At 39.8% G+C, this 25,899-nt stretch overlaps 1 protein-coding gene across 1 annotated transcript; it reads left to right on the plus strand.

The window, feature by feature from the left end:
* The first annotated feature begins 3,169 nt into the window (after nucleotides 1-3,169).
* Nucleotides 3,170-24,325, plus strand: LOC102228321 (visinin-like protein 1). Its single transcript, XM_005809365.3, has 4 exons — nucleotides 3,170-3,336; nucleotides 19,180-19,355; nucleotides 20,289-20,504; nucleotides 20,591-24,325. Exons 2-4 carry the CDS (start codon nucleotides 19,194-19,196, stop codon nucleotides 20,786-20,788), a joined length of 576 nt encoding a protein of 191 aa, XP_005809422.1. The 5' UTR covers nucleotides 3,170-3,336; nucleotides 19,180-19,193; the 3' UTR covers nucleotides 20,789-24,325.
* Nucleotides 24,326-25,899: the final 1,574 nt, after the last annotated feature.

Genomic DNA, 25,899 nt, shown 5'->3' on the forward strand with positions numbered 1-25,899 from the left:
GGTCAGTTCTGCCTGTTTTGAACCATTTCAGGGCCTCTTGTCACTTTAAATCCAGGTAAGCTGCTGGTGGCCACGCCCCCAACTCAAAACTGACACTCGCACGTGAAATCGGCTGCAAATGGAGGCGCAATTAGATGTCTTTGAAAGGCAGAAGTGGAACCTCCTGCTCAACCAACAAGAGTGCAGAAAGTGGTTCCTGGATGGTCAATCAATCAATCCATCCATCCATTTTCTAACACCCTTGTCCCTAGTGAGGTCGGGAGGGGTACTGGTGCCTATATCCAGCTAACGTTTCGGGCAAGAGGCGAGGTCACCCTGGACAGGTCGCCAGTTTGTCGCAGGATGGTAAGTCAACAACAAAATATTTGTTTTTTTCCAGCAGCCATTGTACAGCGCATACAGCTCTCATACCAGCTGACCAAACGTGCTGGAGCTTTGCTTGGATTGCTAGATGACGGGATGCTAGATTTGTCACTTGTTGGTTTTTTGATAAAAAGTCGCTAAACATAGCTACAAAGCTTTAACACTAGGAGTACTAGGAGTACTAGCTTACCTCCTCTGTTCGGCCCCACATAAAGCCGCGCCTCGTTGCGTCTCCTTGCTCCGTCCACTTTGCTGGAACTTTTCAACATTTGTCGGGGGTAAGGGTTAGACTTTCACAAGGGGGTTACTGTGTTAGTTACACTTCAAAGAAACTTGTATCCTGTCCTGAAAGAAACTAATAAATGAAGAGAAAAACATAAGAAATTAGTACTCCTACCTAAATCTGATCTGCATTCAGATTTGGATAAATCTAAAGTAAAGCTGAGCTGGACTTTCTTTGCTTTACAGTATTCAATATTTACACACTCAGTTGTAACTCATTCCTGCATATATATTATATTCCTCTTAAGGACAATTTTTTTATTACAAACATACGCTGAAAAATGAATAGTCCCTCTTATTCATATAACTGTGCACACATGCAAACAAAGAAAGTCACATATTTCCATATTGTTCACTGTCCTTTTAATTTCTACCATCTGATATTTCATATTAGTGAGACTGTTTGCTGTGGCTGATCATCAGACTCTGTTGCAGAGGGATTTGTTGCTTACCTTGGACCGAAGGACACACACTACCGGAGTGCTGCTGAAGCGTGATGGACATTAACCTTGTGCTGAAGGTTGCAACATTCCCAACAAGAAGCTTTTACTAATCTTGGCCTGGTGCCAGCCAGAGGCCCAGTTTTTTCCTCCGTACATTTCTTCTTATGTCAAGCATGAAGACTTGTAGATTTCCTCTTGTGTATTTCCTGTTTACTTTAGCGCCAAAATATGTTTCGAATCAAATCTGATATGGATCTTTGAATTCAAAAATGGAAAATGCGGGCATCTGTCTAGTGAAAGACGTCGGATATTTTATAACACTTCATGGAAACAAAACACTTTTGTGTTTTTGTTTATTCGCTTTAGGTTGGTTGGGTCACCAAGGCTTCAGGAAATCCAAAATGCTCTTGCTACTGTCGGATTTTCCAGTTGCAAATACAAGAAGAACACTTTTTAAAGTCAGGAATGCTAACAATAGTTCGAACTACAAGAAAAAACCATTTGACATCTGAGAAACTGAAACTCTTTCCTGGAAAGTCTTGTCAGATATGAACCACGTTGGGTAACCCTCAGGTAACCAGACTTCTATTAGATGCTATTAGCTGCTAATGTGTTTTAAATATGCATTTTATTACTTTGTCTCTTTGTATATATGCATGTACAAATGTAATATCACTTTTAAACATCTCGTCTTCAATATCCTTCTTTCTGCCCTTTGAATGAGATTGTATATAAATGATGGCAAGGAAAAAAGTTGCCTTCTCCTACAAAAACTACGTGCATGTCTCTTCAAGATCACGAATATTCTCTAGTAAAATAATACTACTGTATAAGAATAAAGAATGCTGTAAAAAATATGACTTGTAATACTTCGTAAATCGATTTTTGCTTTTGAAATAAAAAAAAGCAGCAGGAAAAGTTGGTGAAAATTGTGGATGCGGCGGATTGTGCATTACTAATGACGCTCAGAGATGAGTGAAATATTTTTCCTTCCTAGATTTCTTCTGGTTTTGTGTTGTAGATACATTTAAATGTCTAAGGTCATCAAATCAATTTTAAAACACAAAATAGCGTGAAAAAGTACTATGGTTTCATTTATTTGCTACAAGTAATCAAATTAAATGTATCTAAGTATATATATCAAACTTCTTAAGTTGTAATGCTAAACAAATGTAAATAAATTAAGTTGACAAACTTAATTTGATTACATGTAGCAAATTAACTATTTTTTAAGCTGGAGCTCCATTCTTTTTTTCAGTGAACACATGGAGATAATCCCACTACATACTTACTGTACATCTTACACATAAACACGTTACATTACATAAGCATGCTGCATACACACCTCGCATAGACAAATAAGCATATTTTTGGCAAAAATGAAACCCCATACCAGCCCACCTGTTTCCAGTGGTTTTGTCTTCCATGTCAGAACTTAAATCTCATTGAGCTGCCAGTCATTTTGTTGAAGGTGACCTTCATTCTCTAGTGAACATGTGTTAGTGCTAAAAAACCTTCCAAGATTGCTAATTTGATCAATTCTACAAGAATAGTGGACATAAATCTCTCCACAGCGATGTTAGACCTTGATAAGCAGTTATTGGTGCTTGGTCATTCTTTGCACAAACAATTATATATTTTGAGGTGTATTTACTCTTTCACATGGAGTCAGGTTGGTTTAAACCGTTTTCCTCACCAATTTAATAAATAAAATAATTTGAAAACAGTTATTTTTTCTTTTTTAAATATTTTCTCAGGTTATATTTGTCTGATTTTACAACTTCCTTAATTATTTGAACATTCACGTGTGTCAGACTCAAATAAGAAGCAAAATAAAAGTTTTAAAACATTTTCTTACCACTACATAGTGCCCCTTCTGCTTGTTTCCGCAGTTGGAGCTTGCTTCAGCTGCACTAGCTCACGGTCAACAATACAGCCGCGCGCACAGCTCGCTTCCTGATTGACAAGCCGCTTCGTCCAATCAGGTGAAAGGGAGCCTCCTTTCAGCGGCGCGCCAGCTAACCAGCGCGCGCGGGAGGCGGGGCTTATGCAAATGTGTTGGCAAGGGAGACCCAGCGGTTCATTCATCTTCTTCCACAGAGAGAGAGGGAAAGAGAGAGGTGAGTGAACTCGGGAGTCTGCTTTACATGAGGGACGAACCGTTTGGGAGGAAAATACTGCCGTGACATCAAGCCGGGAAGCACTTTCCTCGTCAGAAGGAGCTGAATTTACCCTCAAATATAACAGGGTAAGTGGAGGTCATTTCCCTCCCCTCTATCCTCTGTTCTCATGTTCTGCTTTCATTGCACCATTATTGTGAAGCCACTGGATGCAGGGAGGGGAAACCCCCCCAAAACAAATTAGCTTTTATTTGTTAGCTGACAGAATAAGTGATAAAAGAGGAATAGTTTTCCTAAACAAACAAACAAAAAAAGAATAGTCTTCTGTTACATTACGTAGCACTGCATATGAGTCAGTTGGTGTCTCAGCTGTACTTGTTGAGCAGGTGAGCTCAGTGTTTTCCTGGAGGGCACTTTGAACTGACATTTTGGTGAGCACATCTGCTTTCATTTAAAAAAAGGTATTCTGGAGACCTGGTGACTCATATTTTTTTAAATTTGTGCTTTGTTTAAGAAGAAGCATTTGTTTTGCTAAATGCAAGATGTCCTTCATGCTGTGGGAGGAATAAAATAATAAACAGGAGGAGAACAGGAACACATCTGAATCTAATCTGCTCGTGCAGAAGATAAATATGATACGAGGATGTAAATGGATGCATGTAGCTGGTTATCTTAACATAATAGCTGCAGCAGGAATCAGGGTGCACATCCTGCAGTCTGCGGTTGTAAATCCTGACGATTGTGCCTTTTATATTCCTTTTTTTTTGCAGCCATATCACGCTAATGATTAAGAACTAAAACCTTGACTGTGTTTTTATTGGGCTTTTATGTAACAAAGCGGAGCAGGAAAGGATAGTGATGTATTATATACATCTTAATATGGGACCTCAGTGGCTTCCTCTGTTGTTTTTTTTGGTGTGTTTTTCTTGCCTTAAATCACAAATTCTCTTAGCATGCATAACAATTGCCAGTACTGAGTTTGTGGAAGTAGGTCTGTTCTAACTTTTGTCTGATACAGTATGTAGAACAACACTGCAGCTGCTTTGTGGTTGTTATTCTCTGCTTTCTACTCAAGCCTTTTCTCAAGTGCTGCTGAGCAATTACAGTCCTGCATTTTGGAACCGATGGACGCCCGGGTACCGCTCATTCATTTTGGGGTCACAGCTTTGTGTTAAGAGGGCTAGCAGTTATCATAGCCAATTTTTTTATTTATTTATTTTTTACCACATGCTTTTCATCTGCAAAAGTCTGTACAGTCTATCTTTTGTGACCTGCATAAATAAATAAATTTCATATTGCAGTGAGGTTTGATATAATAAACAGAACAATAAAAAAACCCCCACAACCTTTAATTTCAGTACATTTGTTCAACGGGGGTAATATATTTTGCTAGTGAAATATTAAAATAATAAAAAAAAAACAAAAAAAAAAAACAAATGTAATAAATAAATACACTTTTTGACATTGGTGTCCAGCTCATTAGTCAAAAGCTAAAAGAAATTCGCGTTCATCAACAGAGTACCAAGTCTCTTAGACGACCACTTGATGCCATCTATACAGTGCAGTATGGCGACCAGATGTTGCAATTTTGATCCCCAATAAAACCAAGTCTGCCAGACTATCAGGTGTGAAAACACCCTAGGTCTTCGGTCTTTCAAACAAAAAAGACTTTAATCATCTAATCATTCCAGTGTTCAGAGATGTTCTTGTAGCTCCATTGCTATGTCCAACAGTGTGTGGAAAGAAGCTGCAGCTGACCGAGCAGCAGATCAGTGAATGTTACTGTATCCACATCCTGGGAAGCTGGAAAGACTTATTGATCCACACACAGTGCAATAATACCAACGTAAAGCAACATGTTAACTGCTACTGTTATTCCCGTGTGTGTGGGCGTGTGCGTGCGTGTGGGGGTGTTTTTCAAGTGTGTTACAGCCTCACATGAAGGATGCTGTGTTCCTATAACACACTCATACGCAGCGTTTTGTTTCTTTTTTCCTCTCCCCATGCATCATTTCCATTTTGGTAATAAGCCATGTTGCCAGGTGTACTGCTCATCTGTCTCATGCATCACCGGCTGTGTACAGCGGACAATGTGTGTGCACATTGTCCGCTGTACGTCTTTGTGTTTGAAGCAGGGCGGCTTTCATGATGCACACACACCTCTTGACTGATTGATTCATCCATTCTTGTCACATGCTTTATTACCCAGGAAGAGAGATGATTGAATATAGAGATGTGTAGTTGTTGGGTGTGTGTGTGTGTGTGTGTTTGCAAACTGGCTGACTGTGGTTGAGCACCAATAAAAGAATCCAGAGTGAGGGAGTTTTGTTGGATCAGTGGTGGGTAACTAGTGAACGCTTACAGATGTTAAAACTCAAGGTCCTTCATTCAGCTGAAGATTCCCACCAATCAGAAACTGTGGTAGAAGGATGGTTAAACTAGCTTTTTCCTCAAATTTACAGTGTATGTGGAAATATTTGTGGCTGAATGATGTGGCATATCTTTCTAAAATATTAGAAAGATATGCCCTACAGGTGCACCGATAGATTGGCGATATTCCAAAAGTAGGAGAAATGGGACACGATTTATTTAATTTTAGGAGATCAGCGATTGGCCGATAATTACATGAGAAATCAATCTTATCAACCAACATTGTCTACCTCCATCAAGGTCTGGAAACCAACCACTGTCTCCTTTTGTTCTGCTGTTAGATAGGGTTGACTGATAGACCTGCCAACCAGGTAACGTCTGTGCAGTCAACAATAGTCACTGTTGTCAAGTTAGCGGCTTTGTCGTAATATTTAGTTACTTTTCAGACCAATAAAATTGGTATCGGCCAAGACTGGAATTGTAAGGTCAGGCTTCGTAGAGACTGGTGACAAGCCAGAGAACTTCAATTGTTGCGCCTCTACTTTTCACAATCGTCAGGGTGCGTATACACCAGCCCTGTTTATTACTTTTTAACTGAACTTTAGCTTTTTTGCTTAGGAAGTTTGGTTCGATTGTGAAGGTGTAAATGTGCAATCAAACTCTAATGCAGATCAAAAATGTGAACTCTGGTCCACCAAAAAACCTAGGTCTTGGTTAGATTGAAGTGAACTCTGGTGCAGTTCGAATGCATATGTGAACGCCAAGAAAGAGCGCTCCAAAAGCAAGAAGCGAACTAATGCACAGGGCATTCTGGGTACATACAACCAAAATAAATCAGAGTCTAGAAAGAGAAATGGCTCGTGGTTTGTTGCATTTTGTGTAGAAGAAATGTGCACTCATGTCTTCTTCTGAGGTTTTCGTGTTGTTTCTTTCAGTAGTTCTTGGTGCAGTGTCACCACGGGTAAGGAGGTGAACAGGTTAATCAAAGTGCAGCAAGTGTGAAAGCGCCACACTACCTGAAAATGCAACAAATGTTGCAGTTTTGGTCCCGATTGAACCGAGTCTACTGGATTATTAGGTGTGAAAACACACAAGAACAAAATATCTGTCTATAGCACATAACCTTTTTGTTCAAAACATACCATCAATTATCCAGGTTTCAAAGTCCAAGGTGAAAGCATGTTCATAACAGCTATTATGTACACGCTAAAATCCGCAGAGTTAATACCAAAATAACCTAATTTGGGTTATTTTGGCTGAAGGGTTAAGTTTTCATCCCCCAAAGTGGTTAAAGTGACAAATATTCTGGCAGAATGCCAGAAGAAATCCCACATGTTGCTTTGTCAAGACCTCCAGACAAATGATTGAATTTAGTTTGCAAAATTTCTGCCTGGCCACACAGTATAAAAGTCTTCCAGTCTATTTTAACTTTAAAACCAATTATTTTTTGAAAGCCTAAATGTTTACGACCTCAAAACTACACAGAAATAGTTTGTAGACAAAGAGGTGGATGTGCTAGAATAGACCAGTCAAAGTCCAGACTGAATTTATTTACAATTAACCACATGTGTGGACAGGTATAAATTATTTTGTTCTTCGATTTAATTCAAAATGGCATCAAAATTGTCTTAAAAAGTCTTAGATTTGACTTGCTAAAACCTGCAAATACCCAGTTTTTCCAAAACGGTACTTGGAGTTAATACATTTTCTTGAGCGTAGGTAATCTAGGAGACAATTTTGCTCCAGTGAACTTCAGTGTGTTTTAGGAACAGATATTTGCAGATTTTAACAGGCTCTGCAGGTGTGGTAGGACTCTGCCGGAAAGGGAATCTGCTACAGTAATAGCAGTGAATCAGTGATATTTTAGACGTAGAGTCTCCAGGAGACTGACTCATGAGGATACATTGCCTTTTTGTGCCCCTTGTTTCTCCCCTGGCTCAACATGCTGCTTCATCTTAAGTGAACATTCGAACTGCACCGGGGGGAGCAGTGTTTCTATAGCGATGCATCCATCCTGAATGAGTCTGCTGGGAGGTGTATGCAGATTAAGGTGATATAAAGACTAGCAAGAGCCATGCTAACACTTCATCCCTTATTTTCTACTGATTTCCACTCATTCCAGTGCAGCTTATCTGCTGTTTCTCTACACTAAATTACAGTTGGCATTAACACAAAAAGGTCTTACTTGTCTAGTTGGCAGGATTGCTTCATGTACTAAAATTAGGCTGTGACTTTAACTGGTTGACATCATAGCTTTTTACAGAAAAGCCAATGAAACATGTGATTCAGGGAAATGATGATACCTCACCGCCCGTTTGTGTTGTTATTCTTCAAATGATCTTTTTTACATTTTGACTCCAAACTTCGTCTCATCTCTTAGATCAATGGTGCCCAATGTCGGTTCCCGAGGGCCGGCATCCTGCGTGTTTTAGTTCTCTCCCTGGTTTAACGAACCTGGATCAAATGATGGCTGTTAGATGGCCTAAAAAGAACATTGACAAGCTGAAAAGGTTGTTGGTACCACCAGGGAGAGAACTAAAACATGCAGGATGCCGACCCTTGAGTACCGACTTCGGGCACCCCTGTCTTAGATGTTGATTTCAAAAAGATTTTGTTCATCACTGAATTACATTCAGAATGGTTTCAAATCATAAAGAGAGTTTTATTTTTTTCTCATTGCATAACAAAAAAGTTGGATAAGAAGAAAAAAAAAGATACACACTACTGTACAGTGAACCCTTCACCTTTTTGTGGTACAGTATTCCAGTGTGGCCCCATTTTGGCTTTTCAGAAGAAAACCAAACTGTGACAGAGTAACAACTAAGATACAAACCTAAGATACAAACCATTAGTGGCTAATGGTAGGCTAGTCATGCTAACTAGTAGCTAGCTATCTTGTTGAGTCCTTTTAGCCACTTTTTAAGCTTTTAGTCATGTGTTAATGCTAATGGGACAGTATTTTCCAAAAGTTAATTCCTTGGATCAAAATTAAAAACTGCCTCCGTACTTACGATCACACATTTACAGCTGTAAACACAGGATCCCAGCATATTACTGGGTTTTAGGAAATACGAAGCCTCTACAATGATTTTTTTCTTTTATGAAATTACATATTTAACCACCAGTTGGCAGCAGAGTCCCCAAAGCTTTACCCTTAATAAATGATATTAGCTATCTTTATAGATAAATAAGGGCTACTATTGTGACAAAAACTACATCAAAAAGCAAAATGCTCTGAAAGAGAAGTTTTTGAAAGTAATTTTGAGCAGGCAGTTGTTTGGGTCGTATGTGTGAGTTTCTCTTTAGAGAAGGTTAATGTTTACATCCTGTTCGTTGTTACCTCTCTGTGCTAAACTAAATGGTTGTTTCACAGGCCTTTTTAAGGAATGTGGACTGCATTGAAATTAACAGATTTTACAAGCCTGAACTGAGTAATTCTATACTGAACAGAGATTTGTTAAAACACACTTTCCCATTTTTGAAGTATCTGTTCTAGTTGTGGAATTACAAAAAGGAAACATTGTGTTGCTTTTACGGCATTAAGACCACCATAGACTAAAAACAGGCACATAAAACACAATATGTGGTCTAGATTATTCTGTGCTGATCCTTACTCTGTATAAAAGAAATTAAATGCTTAAACAATATCTAAATACTATGAAATTATCTTATGGTCTCACCTCATTCTCATGAACCCTGACATCCAGTATTGTTCTTTCTTGTGAGCTGGATGCATCGTCACTCCCCTGGCAACTGGGGTTGTCAAAAAGAATCAATAGTCACATAATAATCAACACAAAACCTTTCGATCTATTTAGATATTCATTTGAGTCGAGGCCGATGCCTGCAGTGCCATCCACTCCAGTTGTTACACAACTTGGCACAGCTTGACTTCAGACCAGCAGTCTGCTGCTCTCTCACTGTCAGCCCAACACAGGAGCACTGGTTTTCATTAACGCCTAACTGCTCCACTGGTGCTGTGTTATTGTCACACTCTAGAGCTAGTTATACTCTAAGACCCATTTTTAGAAAATCCTTCCTTCATTCAGAAGATTAAAATTGAGGACATTGGTTTAATACTTGCTCACCCTTTACATATGAATCAAAACTGTCCACAGATATTAGGACTGAAATTATAAATCATCTTGCAACATCTTAGGAAAAAAAGACTTATCATTCAGTTGAGTGAGTGAAATAAGCAATTTCAAAACCGGATGTTGCCGCTGGCGCAAACTTCAAAGAAGACAACAACAGGAAGTGGTAAGAGGATGATGGTGAGACATGTTTTTTAACTTATTGCGTGACCAAACTTATTTGATTTTTTTCATTAATACCGCAGAAGTGAAATTGTGTTTTTTCAACCTTGGCGGAATATCGACAAAGTTTTGCCCACATTTGAAATACATGGGGTCCATTATTACTCCAGCGAACAGTGCGCTGCTGTGAGACGCCGTTGTTCACTGTTCACACAGTAGTCTCATTGCAGTCCGGTTTAACTGCTAACTGGAATGACCACAAAAAAAATCTAATTTCAGCAAAAAGCATTGATATTGAGCACCAAGACCTGCTGTGTGACTGTGGTCCTTGACACCCTCTACAAGGGTCATTGCTAAAGGATAACCCTGATTGTTCACAAAGTGCTGTGTTCAAGCATAATCATAGAAAGTTGAGTTGAAGAAACAAATGTAGTTGGAAAAGATGAACCAGCAAGAAGGTTTGTCAAGCAAAATCCATTCAAGGAAACCCTGAAACCAATGGCAGATAACGAGACTTAAAGTGTATGTAAACGTTTGTGATTGTAAATTCCTCTGTATTGTTCTCCAAGCTCCTTCTGATCCCATGAGCCTGTATTAAACACAGGACATGACAGGTTCTCATGCTAGGCTGTCTGATCTTTTTAAGGTCATGTACTAATCCCCCCCCCGACCCCCTGCTTTCCACTGTAGTTTCTTACTCTCTACATAATTTCTCAAACATGTGTACATTAGATGCAAGCCATTCATATGGCCTTATTTAAGACTTCATTAAGTTTTGGTAGGTATTTTATTAAAATAAATGTTAAGGTTTGGTACAATGAGATAAAAAGCAGCACCATATCTGGGAAAACCTGATCCTTTAGTAAATATTGCAATATTTCTAGTTTTCTAAAAATTTTCAGATATGCTTCATGTTGCAAACAGTTTTCAATTTGTCGAGTTTGATTCAAGGTTTACGCCTTTTAAATCACAAGTACAGAGCTCTCAGCGTGAAGCGGCGGAGCCGTGTAAACTTACTTTCCCTTTAGTCATCAGTATTTTGGTTTGAACTCGTATCACATCCATAAATCAGGCTGCTCGTTGTTGGCCGTGAGCCTCGGTCTCTGACGGATGGCGGTTTGTTTTTGTCAGTTCGCTGAGCTGCCCCAATAATGTTTTAGCTTATTGCTTATTCACATAACAATAAGCAGGCCCTGTTTTAGGTTTTCATTACTTCTTCTACCCTGTTTCACAAACCTTCACACACACACGCACACGCCCAATGCACTTCACAGGGTAGTAGATAGCAGAGCCGGTATTGGACTAGTGTGTTATCGATTGTCCCCATATCACATCTGTTGTCCTTTTTCCACTCTGAAGAGATGACACAAACTCCGCCCTGCACAGTCACCAGCTCTACGGGACGCCCCGCTTCCCATTTTTGCGCTCTTTCCAACTCAATTACAGCTTTTGCCAGCTAATCATTTTCCCTCGCAGAGACAGCAACACGTTTCTCCCTCTGGGACACGTTCAGCCAAAGCCGCGGAGCGAGAACTCCCATCGTAGTGATAGTGTGCTCAACATTTTCTTCCTCCATATAGTGGAAATTAGCAAGTCCACACTGTGGACTGTGTGAGATTACAGTTGAAGCATTTCAACCATTTTGTGATTCTCAAAAAGGATTTTTTAAATGTTGACTGCCTCTGATTTTTCACTGCGTAAAGCTCTTTAACTGACTGAAGTGATGTAGAGGAATTACAGCATAACGATTGGAAGCTGGCAGACGACACCTTGAGATGACCTTTGTAAAACATTACAATACAGGGTTCTAATCTGAAATGTTTCATATTAACTGATTTATTCTTTCATTTAGATTTTTTTTTGCCTGAGCATTTTTAAGATCATAACAAAATTATGTAGAAGGAGCCAAACTTTCTTAAAAGCCAGTGGCAATAAAACCTTGTTGGTTTCTTATAATTGCTGCCCAGCTTTTTTTCTTCTTTTTAAGTTTCCACTGATAATAGTTTACCTTTAGTGGTGAGCTCTAGTTTTTTGGGGCTGGGAAGCCTCCTTACTAATACACCTGTGTTTAGCTCACTTCACAGATTTTCTATCAATTTCAAGTTGGGACTGGCAGGTCTCTTTCCAAACTGTAATATTACTTTCATTCAGACAAAACAAACGGGAAAGTAAAGTAAGACTTTATGGTAATGAATAATTTTGTACTTGCATAAAAAAGAGAATCATTTTTAAAGCTGAATAATTAAAGTACACACATTTGAATTATTAATACCATGTTTTATTATTCAACAATCCCTTTCAAGTCACGGATTCTTTCCCATGTGCTGCATTAGTTTTAGTACATTCTCAAACCTAGAATTTGTTCATCTTGCTTTGACTCAGTAGGAGAGTTTAACTTGGAACTTGCGTGGTTAACTGGTGTGACCAGTGAAAAACATCGATTTTGGGTTCGACGGAGTCCTCAGCCTGCGTCCCATCATCATTTTATCACCTGAAAAAAACTCCTGATGGGGTTTGGTTCTCCACAACAATACTGAAACTGATGGAGGTGCAGAAAGAATATCAAGAAAAGTTTCATTAGTTGTGAGAAAACTTCCAAACTTGCATTTGAGTGAATGAAAACGAAACATTGGAAAAGTCTTTTGGTAAGTAGTAACATTGTAGGTTCTCCAAAATGTTTGTCATCAAAGGATTGAGCAGTCTTAAAAGTCAAGTAGACAACTGAGTGACTTTAATCCGGTGGTACAATATGACAGGACACTTAGTTTGGTAGAAAGTTAAGGAACACTAATATCCCTTCTATCACAGACTGTAGAACCAGTAGACCATATTATCGTTTGGAGCATCAAGTGTAAAATCTATAGAAAGAAACAGACAAATGGATGTCATTATCACTTGTCATAATTTCAGCCCACACAGCCTATCAGAAACATTATATGCTGCCTTATTTGAAATTTATAGGCTCATCGTGTCATGCAAGAAGTGACACAAGGAGATTTTTAAGCGTTGGTGCTCAGACCTGTTTCGTCCTCACTGTTGGACTGCTACTTTACACATACCCACCATATTACAGAAAAATAAAACAATATACATGATTTTTTGAAGAAATTCCAGGTAAACCTCAAAAGGGGGAACTACTAACAGTTCAGCCAACCACAAAATTGAATGTCAAGAACAATACTCAGTCACTACTGCTTTACAATGGTTAGCTGTGAGAAACTAGATGAACCATGACATAATCAATGAACATTTTATTCAGTTGGGTCGTGTTATGTTGGGTTATTTTGCCAATTTGCAGAGACGTCTACACAGTATTAGCAAATTTTACGAGATATTTCAGATGAAGAGCAGTTTTTCTTTTGCAGTGCTGGTAACAACTACAGTTTCAAAACTTGGAAGAGGGAAATGTGGATAATTCTGAACAAATTTAGCATCTTCTTAGGGAGTTCCTGTCAACACCTTACCGACTGTGAACTTTTCATTTAATAAAAGCTGTGTATTTAACAGGCTACTTGATCAAGTCAAAGTTGTCAAAGGAGATTTTCAATAGATCTTTCTAGACAGTTGTCAAAAAAAAGACCTTACATATTCTCCTTACATAACCTAAGCGGAGAGCAAAACTGGATTTCCTGTCTTCACATTTCCGTTTGCGTCTGTGTATACTTTATCTAGAAGCGACATTGACATGTACAGCATGTGATTCCTTTAGATGAAACATCCGTGCATCAAAATGCAAGTCTCCAGTTTTGTACTGTTGTCTTAGACAACAGTACAATCTGGAAATCAACAGAAGGTATGATCTGCTTCGTCAAGCACTGAACATTTCTGATCACGGTCTCTCCGTCAAGGGAGACACTCCGGTGTGAACAGACACATCAGCACACATTAGATCAGAGCACTATGACACTGATTAAAGGTTTCACTTCCAGAACTGTCACAGAACAAACTCAGCCTTCTGTCCAGACCATCCGTCTGAGTAAAAGTTTGTTGAAAAGACAGGAAAGATGATGCTGCCTTCTGTCTAAACAGCATTTAAATGGAGTTGGAAAGAGAAATGTGAACAGACATCCAGACAAAGATCTATTACCAAGGTGTAAATGTATTTGAGAATGTGATGGAGGTGACATTGACTAAGATGGAGGGTTTGGAATAATGATTTGTTTCGTATAGTGCACAGTGATTGGACATACCCAGGTGTGCCAAGAAATATGTTTGATACCAGTCTGAGTAATTCAAGATTGGGACATTGCAGAAGCCAAGTCCCAGATCAGTACTTTATTTAATGACATGTACATGCAATAAAATAATTGACAAAAACCACAAACATTTTCAGAGAACATGTGTTTCTAAATATATGTACCACAATGGTGGACGTATTTGAAAATATCCGGTAGAAATCTGTTGCTTTGGGATGTACATGTACCAAACAAATGTAACGCTGTTTTATACTTTTAACACTTGCAGAAGGCCTCCTATAACTGACTGTACAATGAAACATTCCTCAACTTTAAAAAGTGACAAAGAAACAAAGCAGAAAGGACTCCCAGCTATCACTAAACTCTTTGGGAATATTAAGATTTCTCAGCAGCTATAGTGGAGAAAGAAAAGCGGACCAAACCAGGATTTATTGCCAACGTATGTATGCCAGGCACTCATATAATGCTCCAAAAGCAGGAAGCGGACAATGGCGTACGGCATTCTGGGTAATTACAACTAAAACAAATGCGTGTCTAGCTCTAGCGGGAGAAATGAATGATGGACTTTTGCTAAAGACAAAAGAGGTGAACAAGCGGGTGTTCACCTCTTGTTGAACAAGCAACCTGACCTGTTGTCAGAAGACAACCTGACCTGTCTTCTTCAGAGGTTTCAGTGTTGTTTTCATCAGTGGTTCTTGGAGCAACGCCACCACAGGCGACAAGAGAGTGTAAGGAAGTTGCTCAAAGGATTAGCTGACAGTGCAGTGTGAAAGAAAACCACACCAGCTGAAAATGTAACAAATGTTCCAATTTTGTTCCCCAACCGAACCTAGTCACCTAGTCGTACCAACTTGACATCATATTGTATTGTTCAATACCAACATACTGTCTACAATTAACTACTGTAGATGTTTGTAAAAGTACGGAGCCCTCTAGGGAAAGTGGGGAAAAATGTTTCTTTTGCATTGCCGCGCAATATGCTTACTGCAATATTTGCTGGCCTATTTTGTATACAGTCACAAATGTCAATTTAAAATTTCAAATGTATACACATTTAAAGAGCCTCAGTGTTTGTTCTTAAACAAACGTCAGTTTTTGTGCAAAAAACTGACTACCAACAGAAAAGAGACACAATCAAAACTGTCAGATGACTTATTACCCCACGATAATAACTAAGAACTAGTCCAAATAGTTTGTATATATTTTTTCTTCTTTCCTACTTACAGAAAGTTTCTGTTTATGTCACAGGTTTGTGGTGCGTTTCTATCCTAAAGAAAAATATATAAAACTTCAGATATTAACATGTGGAAAAGCCTTACAAAAACTTTCTATAATAGCAGAAAGTACGATGGCCACCGTAAGAAAGGCCATCATACAGTATTCAATTATGCCGCATGAACTAATCAGTACATTATTGCGAGAGAATGCAAAACCTTTTGCGAGGGAACGCAAAAGAAAAAAATAATTCCCATGTCCCCCAGGAAGCTTCATATAAAAAAGACACTAGTAGGCTAGAAATTTGGCACTTTGCCTTCTTATGAGGTGTGAACATTTTAGTGTCTAAAAACTTAAGAAATGTAGGAGTAGGAAAGCAACTTTTCTATTTACCATGTGGATTTGGTCATTCATTTCAAGTGCTAAGTTTCTTGTCTGATCCATTGCAGCAGTCCAATGCAGAAATAAAAGTATTGGACAATTGCAGAGCAGCTGTCATGGTATTCAACATTTAGATTTCCACTTGTGTCCCGCTAAACGCATCCTTAGGTAATCCACAGTGCAGGCATTCCAACATGTTTCAGCCTCTCGCCCCGTCAGCTTTGCTTCCGTCAAGCTGGCCTGACAAACACATGCGTGGTGACACACATAAAGTATCCTCCATGCATTTACAGCTCAACTTTCCACCCAGAGTTTTACTATCAGTGTGACGTCTGGAATGACCATGCATTAAGCTCCCTTCAGACTCAATAAGAAACTCGTTTGTCTTCTCCTTCGGCAGTGAGCTAGCGTCCTGCTTGCATTGTCTGTTTCCATAACACAAAACCTGCACTTTACCCTTTATTGTTTCCTGAAGTAGTTATAGCGAGCATCAGAACTAGTGTGTGGGTGTGTGTGTGTGTAGGTGTTTTTGACATGAACAGCATGTCAAAGACTTCATTGCGCACAGCAGCAACAGCATGTCATTGCTGAGCAGCGCTCTCACAGCTCTACATTTCACATAAGAGTTAAAGGACAAAGAATCATGGGGCTCCATCATTTTCATGTTATTTGTAAGTGCTTATTATGTTAAAATCAGTGAATAATAGGATACAATGAGACTGTCGTGTGTGTTGAAGATCCAGAAAACAGCATCCAGCAGAAGGAAATACAGCTGACATATAATTGAAAGAAAGAATCTGAATAGTTAAGGTTAAAGTCTACATCCATGTGTTGTTCAGTTTTTCTGTGCCCCCCCCTTACTGCTTGGCATGCTCTCCATGCGCACACCTTCACCTTTTTGTTTGCACTCTGATAAGCTCTAGCTCCTCCAGGGCAGCCGAAGCGATATGCTGAAGAAGGCTGTTCATCTGGGTTGTCAAAGCTTCACCCCAGCTGGCCCAATGAGATCGGGCCATGATGGTTATCTCTGCATAAACCCTGACACCAGAGAGTCACGCATCACTAAGGCGAGCTGTCAGAAAGTCGACAACTCTACTGGGGAAGGGGTTTAGTGGATTAAAAGGTTGCTTGTTCCACTAATGAGAACAATCCTTCAGAATGACTTTCCGGTGTCTGATATAATCGGTCTGATATAATGGGCTTTAATTCCTCAAAAAGTTCTATTTCCATTTTTTCCACAAATAGAGACGAACAATTTTGTAACAAAAGGATAGAGGCTTAAAACCAATGTAGGAAGTGTTTATACTTCACCAACTTTAGTGCATTCACACCCGCTTTAACCCAACTGTAATTCATTTGCCTGGTCTTGGTCTTTTGCAAAAGACAAAAGAGAAATCCTACAACCACTGAAATCTGATGCCTCTCCATTTTTGTTTGCATTTCGTGAAGAAGGAAGTTGCACTCGGTGTTTTCTTCTGATGTTTATGTGTTGTTTGCTTCAGTAGTTTTTGGTGCAGCGCCACAACAGGCGAAGAGGGGACAGAACTGTTTCAGTCACAGGACTGACTCATTGGACACAGTGAGTGAAAGTGAATCACACCAATTGAGAATGTAACAAATGTTGGTCCCCAATTGAACCGAATCTACTGGACTTTTAGGTGTGAAAACACACATACTGTATTTATTTGGAGTTTTATGAGGTCTACGTAGAAAATGTACTTCCTAGGAAGGTAAGGATAAATGACTCATTTCTTTTACAAATAAAAATCTAAAAATATTATTTGTTGTGCATTTGTATTTAGTAAGGGTGCACTGAATGTAATTTTGTGGCCTTTCACAGATCTTTAAAAAGCCCACTTACCGATTCCACGTTTGGCTGGTACCAATTTTCTTTCGACTGAAAAGTTGATAGGAAGATGTAGGTAAGGACAATCATAAACTATCCAGAGCAATAGGAGATTGGTTTAGATCAGAGCTTATTTATGTGTTAGAATGGTCCAGTCAAACTCCAAACCTCAAATCTAAGTGAGAGTCTTTGACAAGACTTGAAAACCGCTCTTCAAAAAACACTCTTGTTAAAAATCTGATTGAGCTTAAGCTTTTTTGCAAACTAGACAAAATATTTGGTTTCTAGAGATGAAAGATGGATCCACAAAGTAGTGACAAATTAGTCACGTTTTTTAAAGTTTTCTTTTAGGCATCAATAATTGGAAATCATCAAGATAATTCAAAATTCTTATCAGAAATGTTTTGTGATAATAATAGCCTGTTCCTACTCCTACTCCTGTCTTTGGGAGCCACAGAATTAGTGGCTTTAACGCAAAATATGAGAAGAATCAAGGTGAATATGATGTGTGTGAGTGAGGTCCTCAGACAACACTAAGGAACAAGTCAGTGTGTTTATGGTGGACTTCTGCCCTGCACATGCATTTACATGTGCAAATGTATGAGAGCACATGTTTAACTCTGAATTCAAAGTTAAACTTTAAATTCAGAGACTCATTAGGAGTTTAGCAGTGGACGTTTATGACCTGAGTTAATTTATTTTATTGCTTGTTTCTTGAAATAGTGTGTGTATGTAACGCCCTTGGTAAGCTTCTGACTTGAAATACAGACACACACTTGGAAGAAATCAGAACTGACCTTCGCCACATTTTTCTTTTCTCCAACAGCTTTTACCCTTTTACTGCTAATATTCCTCCTATCAATATTTTTTATGACCCTGCTTCTAAGCTAATGTGTCCCCCAAGTGTCTTTGACTTGTTTCGGGAATGCAACTCTTCAAAAATAATAGCACCGTTCACAGGGATTTAGGGCTCAGCTGCCTCCCTATCCATTACTCATTCCACGTTTAGTGCGACAGGATGATGCTTCCTCCAGAAAACTGCCCTGACACCGTCAGGACTTGTGGCCGCCCGGCACTGCGCCGTCGGCTGTGTCCTGTGTCAGAGTGCGAAAACGGCTGCATGAGTCACGGATGGCGTCACGAAGGTGCTGCAGTGGCCATCAGCATGTGGGGTTATGTGTGTGGTGCCGGTGGCTAATGGGCCGTTTTATGGGCTAAGCTGAAGCGATGACATCACAGGCCTCGCCAACACAGCGAGAGGTCAGAATCGTCATTCTGAGGAATGGACAGTTGCTGCAGATTTCGAAGCCCTCCGTCTTCCAGCTTTAACTCGCTAACTTTCTTCTACTCTTACTTTAGCATGTATGATGTCGGTTATGTTGTCAATGTTTCTGTGTTGTCAAACAGCAGATTTTTTTTTAGATGTTCAGTCATTAATAAAGAGAAGAAATATCTTATTTTAAAGCCATAATTAGACTAAAATCCACTTGGAAAATGAACGTCAGCAAATATTCAGACACCCACAGCCTGATGAAAATGTTGCAGACCTGCTCTGGCTGCATCTGTTCACAAGTAATCATGTTCGTCATCCTCATGAGGCCTGTGCAGTTCAACAACACAGGGCCGCTGCTGCTGTTGTTGTTTTGTCTAGCGGCCCCTCACCTGCATGCTCAACCGGTCTCGCTCTGTTTCTGCTTTCCCACCCAGAGAGGTGAGGCATCATGGGGAAACACAACAGCAAGCTGGCCCCGGAGGTCCTGGACGACCTGACCAAGAGCACGGAGTTCAACGAGGCAGAGCTCAAGCAGTGGTACAAAGGCTTCCTCAAAGACTGCCCCTCGGGCATTCTCAACCTGGAGGAGTTCCAGCAGCTCTACGTTAAGGTGAGAGAAAACATGAGGCGAAGGAGAAGAAGACATGCTAATTGATTCTGCCTTAACAAGGACGGCTGGGTTTCACTGGAACTCTAACCAATAACACTCTTGGTGCTAATCACTTTTGTTCTCTTAGTTGATTATAATAGATCTATGACTACTGAGTTATTGTATTCATTGTACACCTCTTCTGTTATTGGAATTAAACAATCTGTTTTTAATACAACTTAAGTGAAACATCTAGCCACTAAGTTAGCTAGCCACCAGGACTGCTATTACTTTACACTAGAAACTGGAAACTGCCTGCATTTGGGATGCTCTTTGGGGAAAAGTTCCAAGACACCTTTGATGTGCTGTAGTTGTCATGACAGGCCACTATGTGGCACTGTGATCTTACCATGTCATCAAAACGTGGATATATTTTTGACCCTTGGCTTTCACCTCACTAGCTTTCAGCTCATTTAGCAAACAGTAACCCGTCTCAGTCTCTGAAAAACCTAGTGCTCATGTAACTCAGGGTATCTGGAGGTTTCAGCAAGTCAAACTGAAGACACTTCAAGATCTTTTTTTATGGCACATTGAACTCAATTTAAAGCCAAATATTTAAATAAATATAAATATTGGGGGATCCTAGTGTATTACAGTTAATCATAGCAAAAACAATGACAATGTGGCTTAAGAGGTTTTTGCCATAAATATTTCTGCCAATAACTTCATGTTCTCTTTCTATGCATCACAAACTTCAACTTATTTTTCTGATGTTGAATCAATATATTCCTGCATATAAAGGGTTGTTTTCTGTGTGACAGAATTTGCCATCTTGTAAAGATTTATAGACATCTTTGACCAACACATGTCATGGCCAAAGACAGTATCGAGGTTCTTCGCAGTACAATTGTTATAATTTGTCGTTGTGCTTTTCTCCTTGCTTTCTCTCTTCAGTTTTTCCCATACGGCGACGCATCAAAATTCGCCCAGCACGCCTTCCGCACATTTGACAAGAACGGCGACGGAACCATCGACTTCAGGGAGTTCATCTGCGCTCTGTCCATCACCTCCAGGGGAAGCTTTGAGCAGAAACTCAACTGGGCCTTCAACATGTACGACCTGGACGGAGATGGAAAGATCACACGCATGGAGATGCTGGAGATCATCGAGGTGTGTGATTGTAGGTGGGCGACCTAAAAAGAAAGCTTAGGGCTGCTTCTAAAAAAAAGCTTCTTCCCTTTTACCCTGTGCTGCAGGCCATCTACAAGATGGTCGGCACGGTGATCATGATGCGCATGAACGAGGACGGGCTGACGCCTCAGCAGCGCGTCGACAAGATCTTCTCCAAGATGGACAAGGACCACAACGACGAGATCACCCTGGAGGAGTTCAAAGAGGCGGCCAAGTCCGACCCTTCCATCGTCTTACTGCTGCAGTGTGACATGCAGAAGTAGAAGGGGAGGGGAAGGGCAAGAAATGAAGGGAGGGAAGGGATGAGGGGGTGAACTGAAGCTAGGGAAATTAGGAGGTTAAGAAAAGACAGGGAGGGATGCAGTCCTACAGGAGGAGGAGGAAGAGGCATTGACGATTGATTGACTCCATTCCGTTTATTCCCCACTCTGCTTTACTCTAGACGGGAGGCTTGACAAATTCAGTCAGATGGTCTGTGAAAAGTGGAATTCCCTCCTGCTGCATTTGGTGCATAGCAGAGCAGCATGGTGTTACTCGTGCTTTCACACTGTATTGGACGTGAGATCACAAGGCTGCGGGGTAACAGCAGTGTTGAGATCAGCTATCTGACGGAGAGTGCTATTTTATATTCATGGAATACCAGACATTTCATCTTATTATTGCCTTCAGTGCTGGAGACTGGAGGTACAGTACACACACTGTTTTGGTCAGACCATGGCTGCACTGGTTTAGATTCTACCCTAGCCAAGTTCCCAGCTGCTTCCAGGCAGCGTTTTTGTGGCAGATTATGGCTGAGTGTCCACCAGCTAAACACTAGGCTGGCAGCTGATGAAACGTGTCACCCGGCTGCCTCCAGCGGCATGGCCAGGCATACTGATGTGCTCCTCAGTCACTTCTTAGCTGCGCCCACAGCTTTGATAGCAAAAATCAATATTTTGTCAAAGGAGTTTGTAATCTGGTTAATGCCGATACTTGTTCTGCTTGTGACGCAACCTGAGCGTTTGTTCTTCAAACTCTCTGATCTGCAAAATGTATGTCGAATCCTGCAAACCCCGCAGTCTTTCGTCAGTAAAACCACTTGTTTGAGCAACAAGAGGAGGCACTTGACCATCTCGGCGCAGGGATAATCACAGCAGTAATTATAGATCTTATGACAGAATGGTATTTCTGAGAAAGGCCAAACCTGCTACGATGATTCACCGTTGTTTCACATTAAATAGCCGTCTCTCCTCTTCCTCTGCCTGCATCCTGCTGCTGCCCCGTTTTTTTCTTTCTTCCTCGTTAAATGTCAGAGAGGAAGCGCTTTGATAATAGGTAAAGGGAGAGGAACTTTACTCAGATCTACAATCGATGAGAAACGGAGCAAAGGGTTGAAGAGGTAGCTCAGGCGTTGTGTGTCACCTGTGGTAAGCTAGATGAAAGAAAAAAACTGGATGGTTTATCTACATATTTGCATTAAAAGCCCAGAAATACACAAAAACAACTAATGACCACATCAAGCTAGAATAGGCAATCTCAGAGATTTATGGTTATACCAGTCTGATACTACTTTAAAGTTAGCTTTTCTACACAGGATTATAGTTTTAGCAGTGGCATCGGAGGAAGTAAACAAAGTCGTTTAGTCAGTGTTTGCCACGTTTCACATACTGAACAATTAAAGTCACAGCAAGAGGGATGTTTAAGACATTTTATTGCTGACAACAATGTCTTGTTCCTATTCCTCATGGGGTTGCTTACAGAGCATGCAACGTCTAGTTCTCTTCATTGAACTGGCACAGTGCGCATGTCACGTCCAAACATTAGCGATTGGGTGAAATCGGATCCAATCGTTTAAAACAGCAACTGAATCCACACCTGCAGAAAGAAATCGTTTGTCAATAGCCAAGGGTCCAGACCCCTCCAAGTCTCTAAATGTCACTCACCAATGACATTTTGGACGCTGCAGTATCTGGACTGCGACTGATAGGTTGTCTCAGACAGACACACTTTTGTTCCTGAAGATATATCTGACTTGACTCATACAGTTTCAGTTCTCCTGTTCTAATTGGAAGCATTCTAATAAGGAGCAGTTTGGAGCAGGGCCAGACTCCTCTACATAACACAACCAGGCGAGAAGGTATGACATTCTATCAGCATCATAACATGAAAGCATAAACTTAGCTTGTCCACACAGCTGGGGGCGCACACATAGCACCAATAAAAGTTGAGTTTCATCACAGTCCCATACCAGTTATTTTAAAATGCCACGAAGAGTCAAGCAAGTTGACTCTTCCTCATTGGTTCGTCTTTAAGACTGGGAATGACAGTTGTTTGTAATGTAAAAACTTGCGAGAATGTCCCAGAGATATCCGTGGTAAACGTTACATTTGTGTCCAAAGTAAAGACGGTGATCTTCTCCTCCACTGCAGACGCTCCCTCCCTGGTTGTTCAGAAAGAGCCTCTACATGTACATTATTATAATACGAGTGTAATCGTATTTATGAATATAAACAAATATAAGATGTAAATGTGCGGATAGTGTAGACCTGATTTCATTTTACAACACTGCTATTGAGAGAGAAAGAGTGCATCTGTGTGTGTCTGAGTAATACTGAACTGACATCAGAGCTCTGTGTGTGTGTATGTATGTGGTGTGTGTGTGTGTGTGTGCGTGCGTATTTAAGGGGTTACTGTTTGAGTGTTCAGTGTTTTGTATTTGTATCATTTGCGTAACAAGAGATGCCTCAGTCTAGTTTCACTTTGTAACAATGTGAATGTGACCTCCACTCTGAAGCACTGAGTATTATTACCCAAACATGTTTGCTTTTGTGATCTGCTGGTATACATGATGTACAATCTGCCCCATGAAACAGCCAACTGTCGCAATGCTACAAGTGCTAAGCCTATACGATGGTTAGCTTGCCCCAAACAGCAGAGCTGACGGTTTGTTACCTAGCTTTGAGGAGATGGATGTGATAAAGAAGCAATGCTGTGTCACAGTGCCACCTAGCGGCCGGAAGAAAATTGTCACGTCTGGAAACAGTTCAGTTGCTGCATATTCCCTGTTTCAGTACATGATAAACCGCCTTGGAGATGAAAGTGAGGAGCATCCTCCATTACAAGAGATGGTCTTATATAACTAGAAGCCATATTTATTCCCCTCAAAATTACGGTATGAACTATTTACATGGTTAATATTGGTAAAATAAAGCCCAATGTAAAGTTATGTGTTTGGAAAAAAAATGAAATTGGCTTAACATTTTTAATTTTTGTATGAAAAAGGCTGGGAAAAAAAGTCAGACTTATTGGCCAATTTTTCAGCATTACCTTCTAATCAAATTAAGAAAAAGCGACTCAGAGAAATCTTTGTCAGCTAAACTACAACCCCTTTTAGTGTTACGACTGTTTTAAGACTTTATTGTGGTTTTAGCTGTTACAGAAGGCATCTGTCAACAGCAGGCAATGCTTCTAACTATCCAAACAGAATAAAATTGTTGGCTTAATGCATTTAAAAGTGTTTAAGGAGGTTGAACAGAAGCATCTTCGGATGGGTTTTAAATTTACCTACTTTGTAAGCTAAAAGTTTACTTAAGATACGTTTTATTTCCTGGTATTTAGCTAGGTGCGATTTACACCAAGATCCTGTTAGTTGTTTACACAAAAGTTTTCCCACTTTAGAACCATTTGTAGATCAGTATGCAGTTTTTTTTTCTCCTTTTTTTAAAAAAGCAATAACCTCACATTCCTATCAAATCTTATTCCTCTCTGCTTTGTGTATTTTTTGTGGCAGCAGCACAGCACCACATGTAGGCCTGGCAATAGAACTACAACATTTAGGATTATTATTCATTATTCACACACACAAAAAAACAAACTTCTAGAAATTATGCCGTGTTTGCGAGGGACTTGACACATGCCGAAATCATTCTAGGAAAGAAAAACAGTTTTTATGGTTATTAGGTATTTAGATAAATATTTCTTTAAAAATCCTACAGCTTGATTTATTATTCTACTTAGTTTTCTCTCACTAAAATTTCAAATCCCTGTTTAGATCAGTTGAGTCGCATATTAAAATTTTCAAGAGTTTTGAGTACTGTAGCTGTGTGACAGACAGTGTATACAAAGATAACCAGAACTGCAAATTTGCAGTACAGTTATAAGGGATTTCTTAGAAGCAGTCAGTATCTTGCCTGCAGTAGATTACTCTATGTGTGTTGTACTTCAGTTCAAATCCAGATTAGCTGGCCCTGAGGCTAAAGTTAATGGGCTAATCTGAGAGAGGCCAAGTCCAAAGCTGACTTTTACCTTCTAGATAAAACTCCAGTCTCAAAAACATCAGGGATGTTTATGTGAATGCTTTTTACGAGCCTTTAAATTATCAACAGGTTTGCTTTAACCGGTATTTACAAAAAAATATATGATCGTTTGTATAGAAAGTGGAGGTTGGAAGCAGTGCGCCACCAATAATCATCTGGGGTGAAACGTATACTGAGAACAGAAGATATTATTCATTTCCAGTCAGTATAAAAAATAAATAAAATGGTATCAGCTACTATTGTAATAGTTAGCATTTTGTTGCTTTACTTTTATATCAGAAAGTTATTCTGTCCAAAAATGCTAGCAAGAATTAAACAAAGGCAGATAACTGATGGGGCACTGTCTCTACCACCTCCATTTTCCATTAAATAATCATTGCTACTGTAATCAAAAGTCAAACATGAAGATAGTTTAAAGGCTCTGTTAATACGAAACACTTGAGCATGACAGTAGAATCAAAGTGTCACTCGAAGCATGATATAATTGCTCCTTTAGCTTTTGTCTGCTGTTAATACACCTGCCTGTATTATTCGTTTATATAATTTACATTTGCATTAAATATTATACTAGGAAATCGATCTGGCAGACAAACTAAGATGAACTCAACGACAGAGGTGGTGTTATTATTTGCCCTTCCCTCTGCCTTGCTGCCTTCCTTTGTGCTGTTTTGACTCCCTCCATTGCCACAGACACGGTTAGTCATCCAATTTCACATGTGCCGGTTTGCTGTAAAACGCTCTGATTGGAACAGATCGGCTCACACAGTGGATCCACAATGTTTCTGTCTTCGCTCTGTTGTGTTCATTAGACTTCATCCATTCTAATTAGCGCTGCTTAAGATTCCTGAACACCCCCCACGCACGCAGCTACAGATCATATGGAGGTTTTCATTTGACTCGCGATCCGGTTCAGAATGTTGGTGAGAAAAGTCCATCTCTTATGTGCCAACGATGGGAATGGGATTGACCGACTGTGTGGAGCTCATTATGAATTGCTGATGTACTTGTTACATGTGATGCGGTTCTAAACAGGCACCTTAACCTCTGTGACATGAATACCAACATAGGTTTTTTTTTTT

Source organism: Xiphophorus maculatus, chromosome 13 (assembly GCF_002775205.1).
Source record: "Xiphophorus maculatus strain JP 163 A chromosome 13, X_maculatus-5.0-male, whole genome shotgun sequence".
NCBI lineage: Eukaryota > Metazoa > Chordata > Actinopteri > Cyprinodontiformes > Poeciliidae > Xiphophorus > Xiphophorus maculatus.

Coding starts and splice junctions, on each gene's coding strand:
- LOC102228321 (XM_005809365.3), top strand. CDS start 19,194: ATGGGGAAACACAACAGCAAGCTGGCCCCGGAGGTCCTGGACGACCTG. Junction 19,356..20,288: donor TCCAGCAGCTCTACGTTAAG/GTGAGAGAAAAC, acceptor TTCTCTCTTCAG/TTTTTCCCATACGGCGACGC. Junction 20,505..20,590: donor AGATGCTGGAGATCATCGAG/GTGTGTGATTGT, acceptor CCTGTGCTGCAG/GCCATCTACAAGATGGTCGG.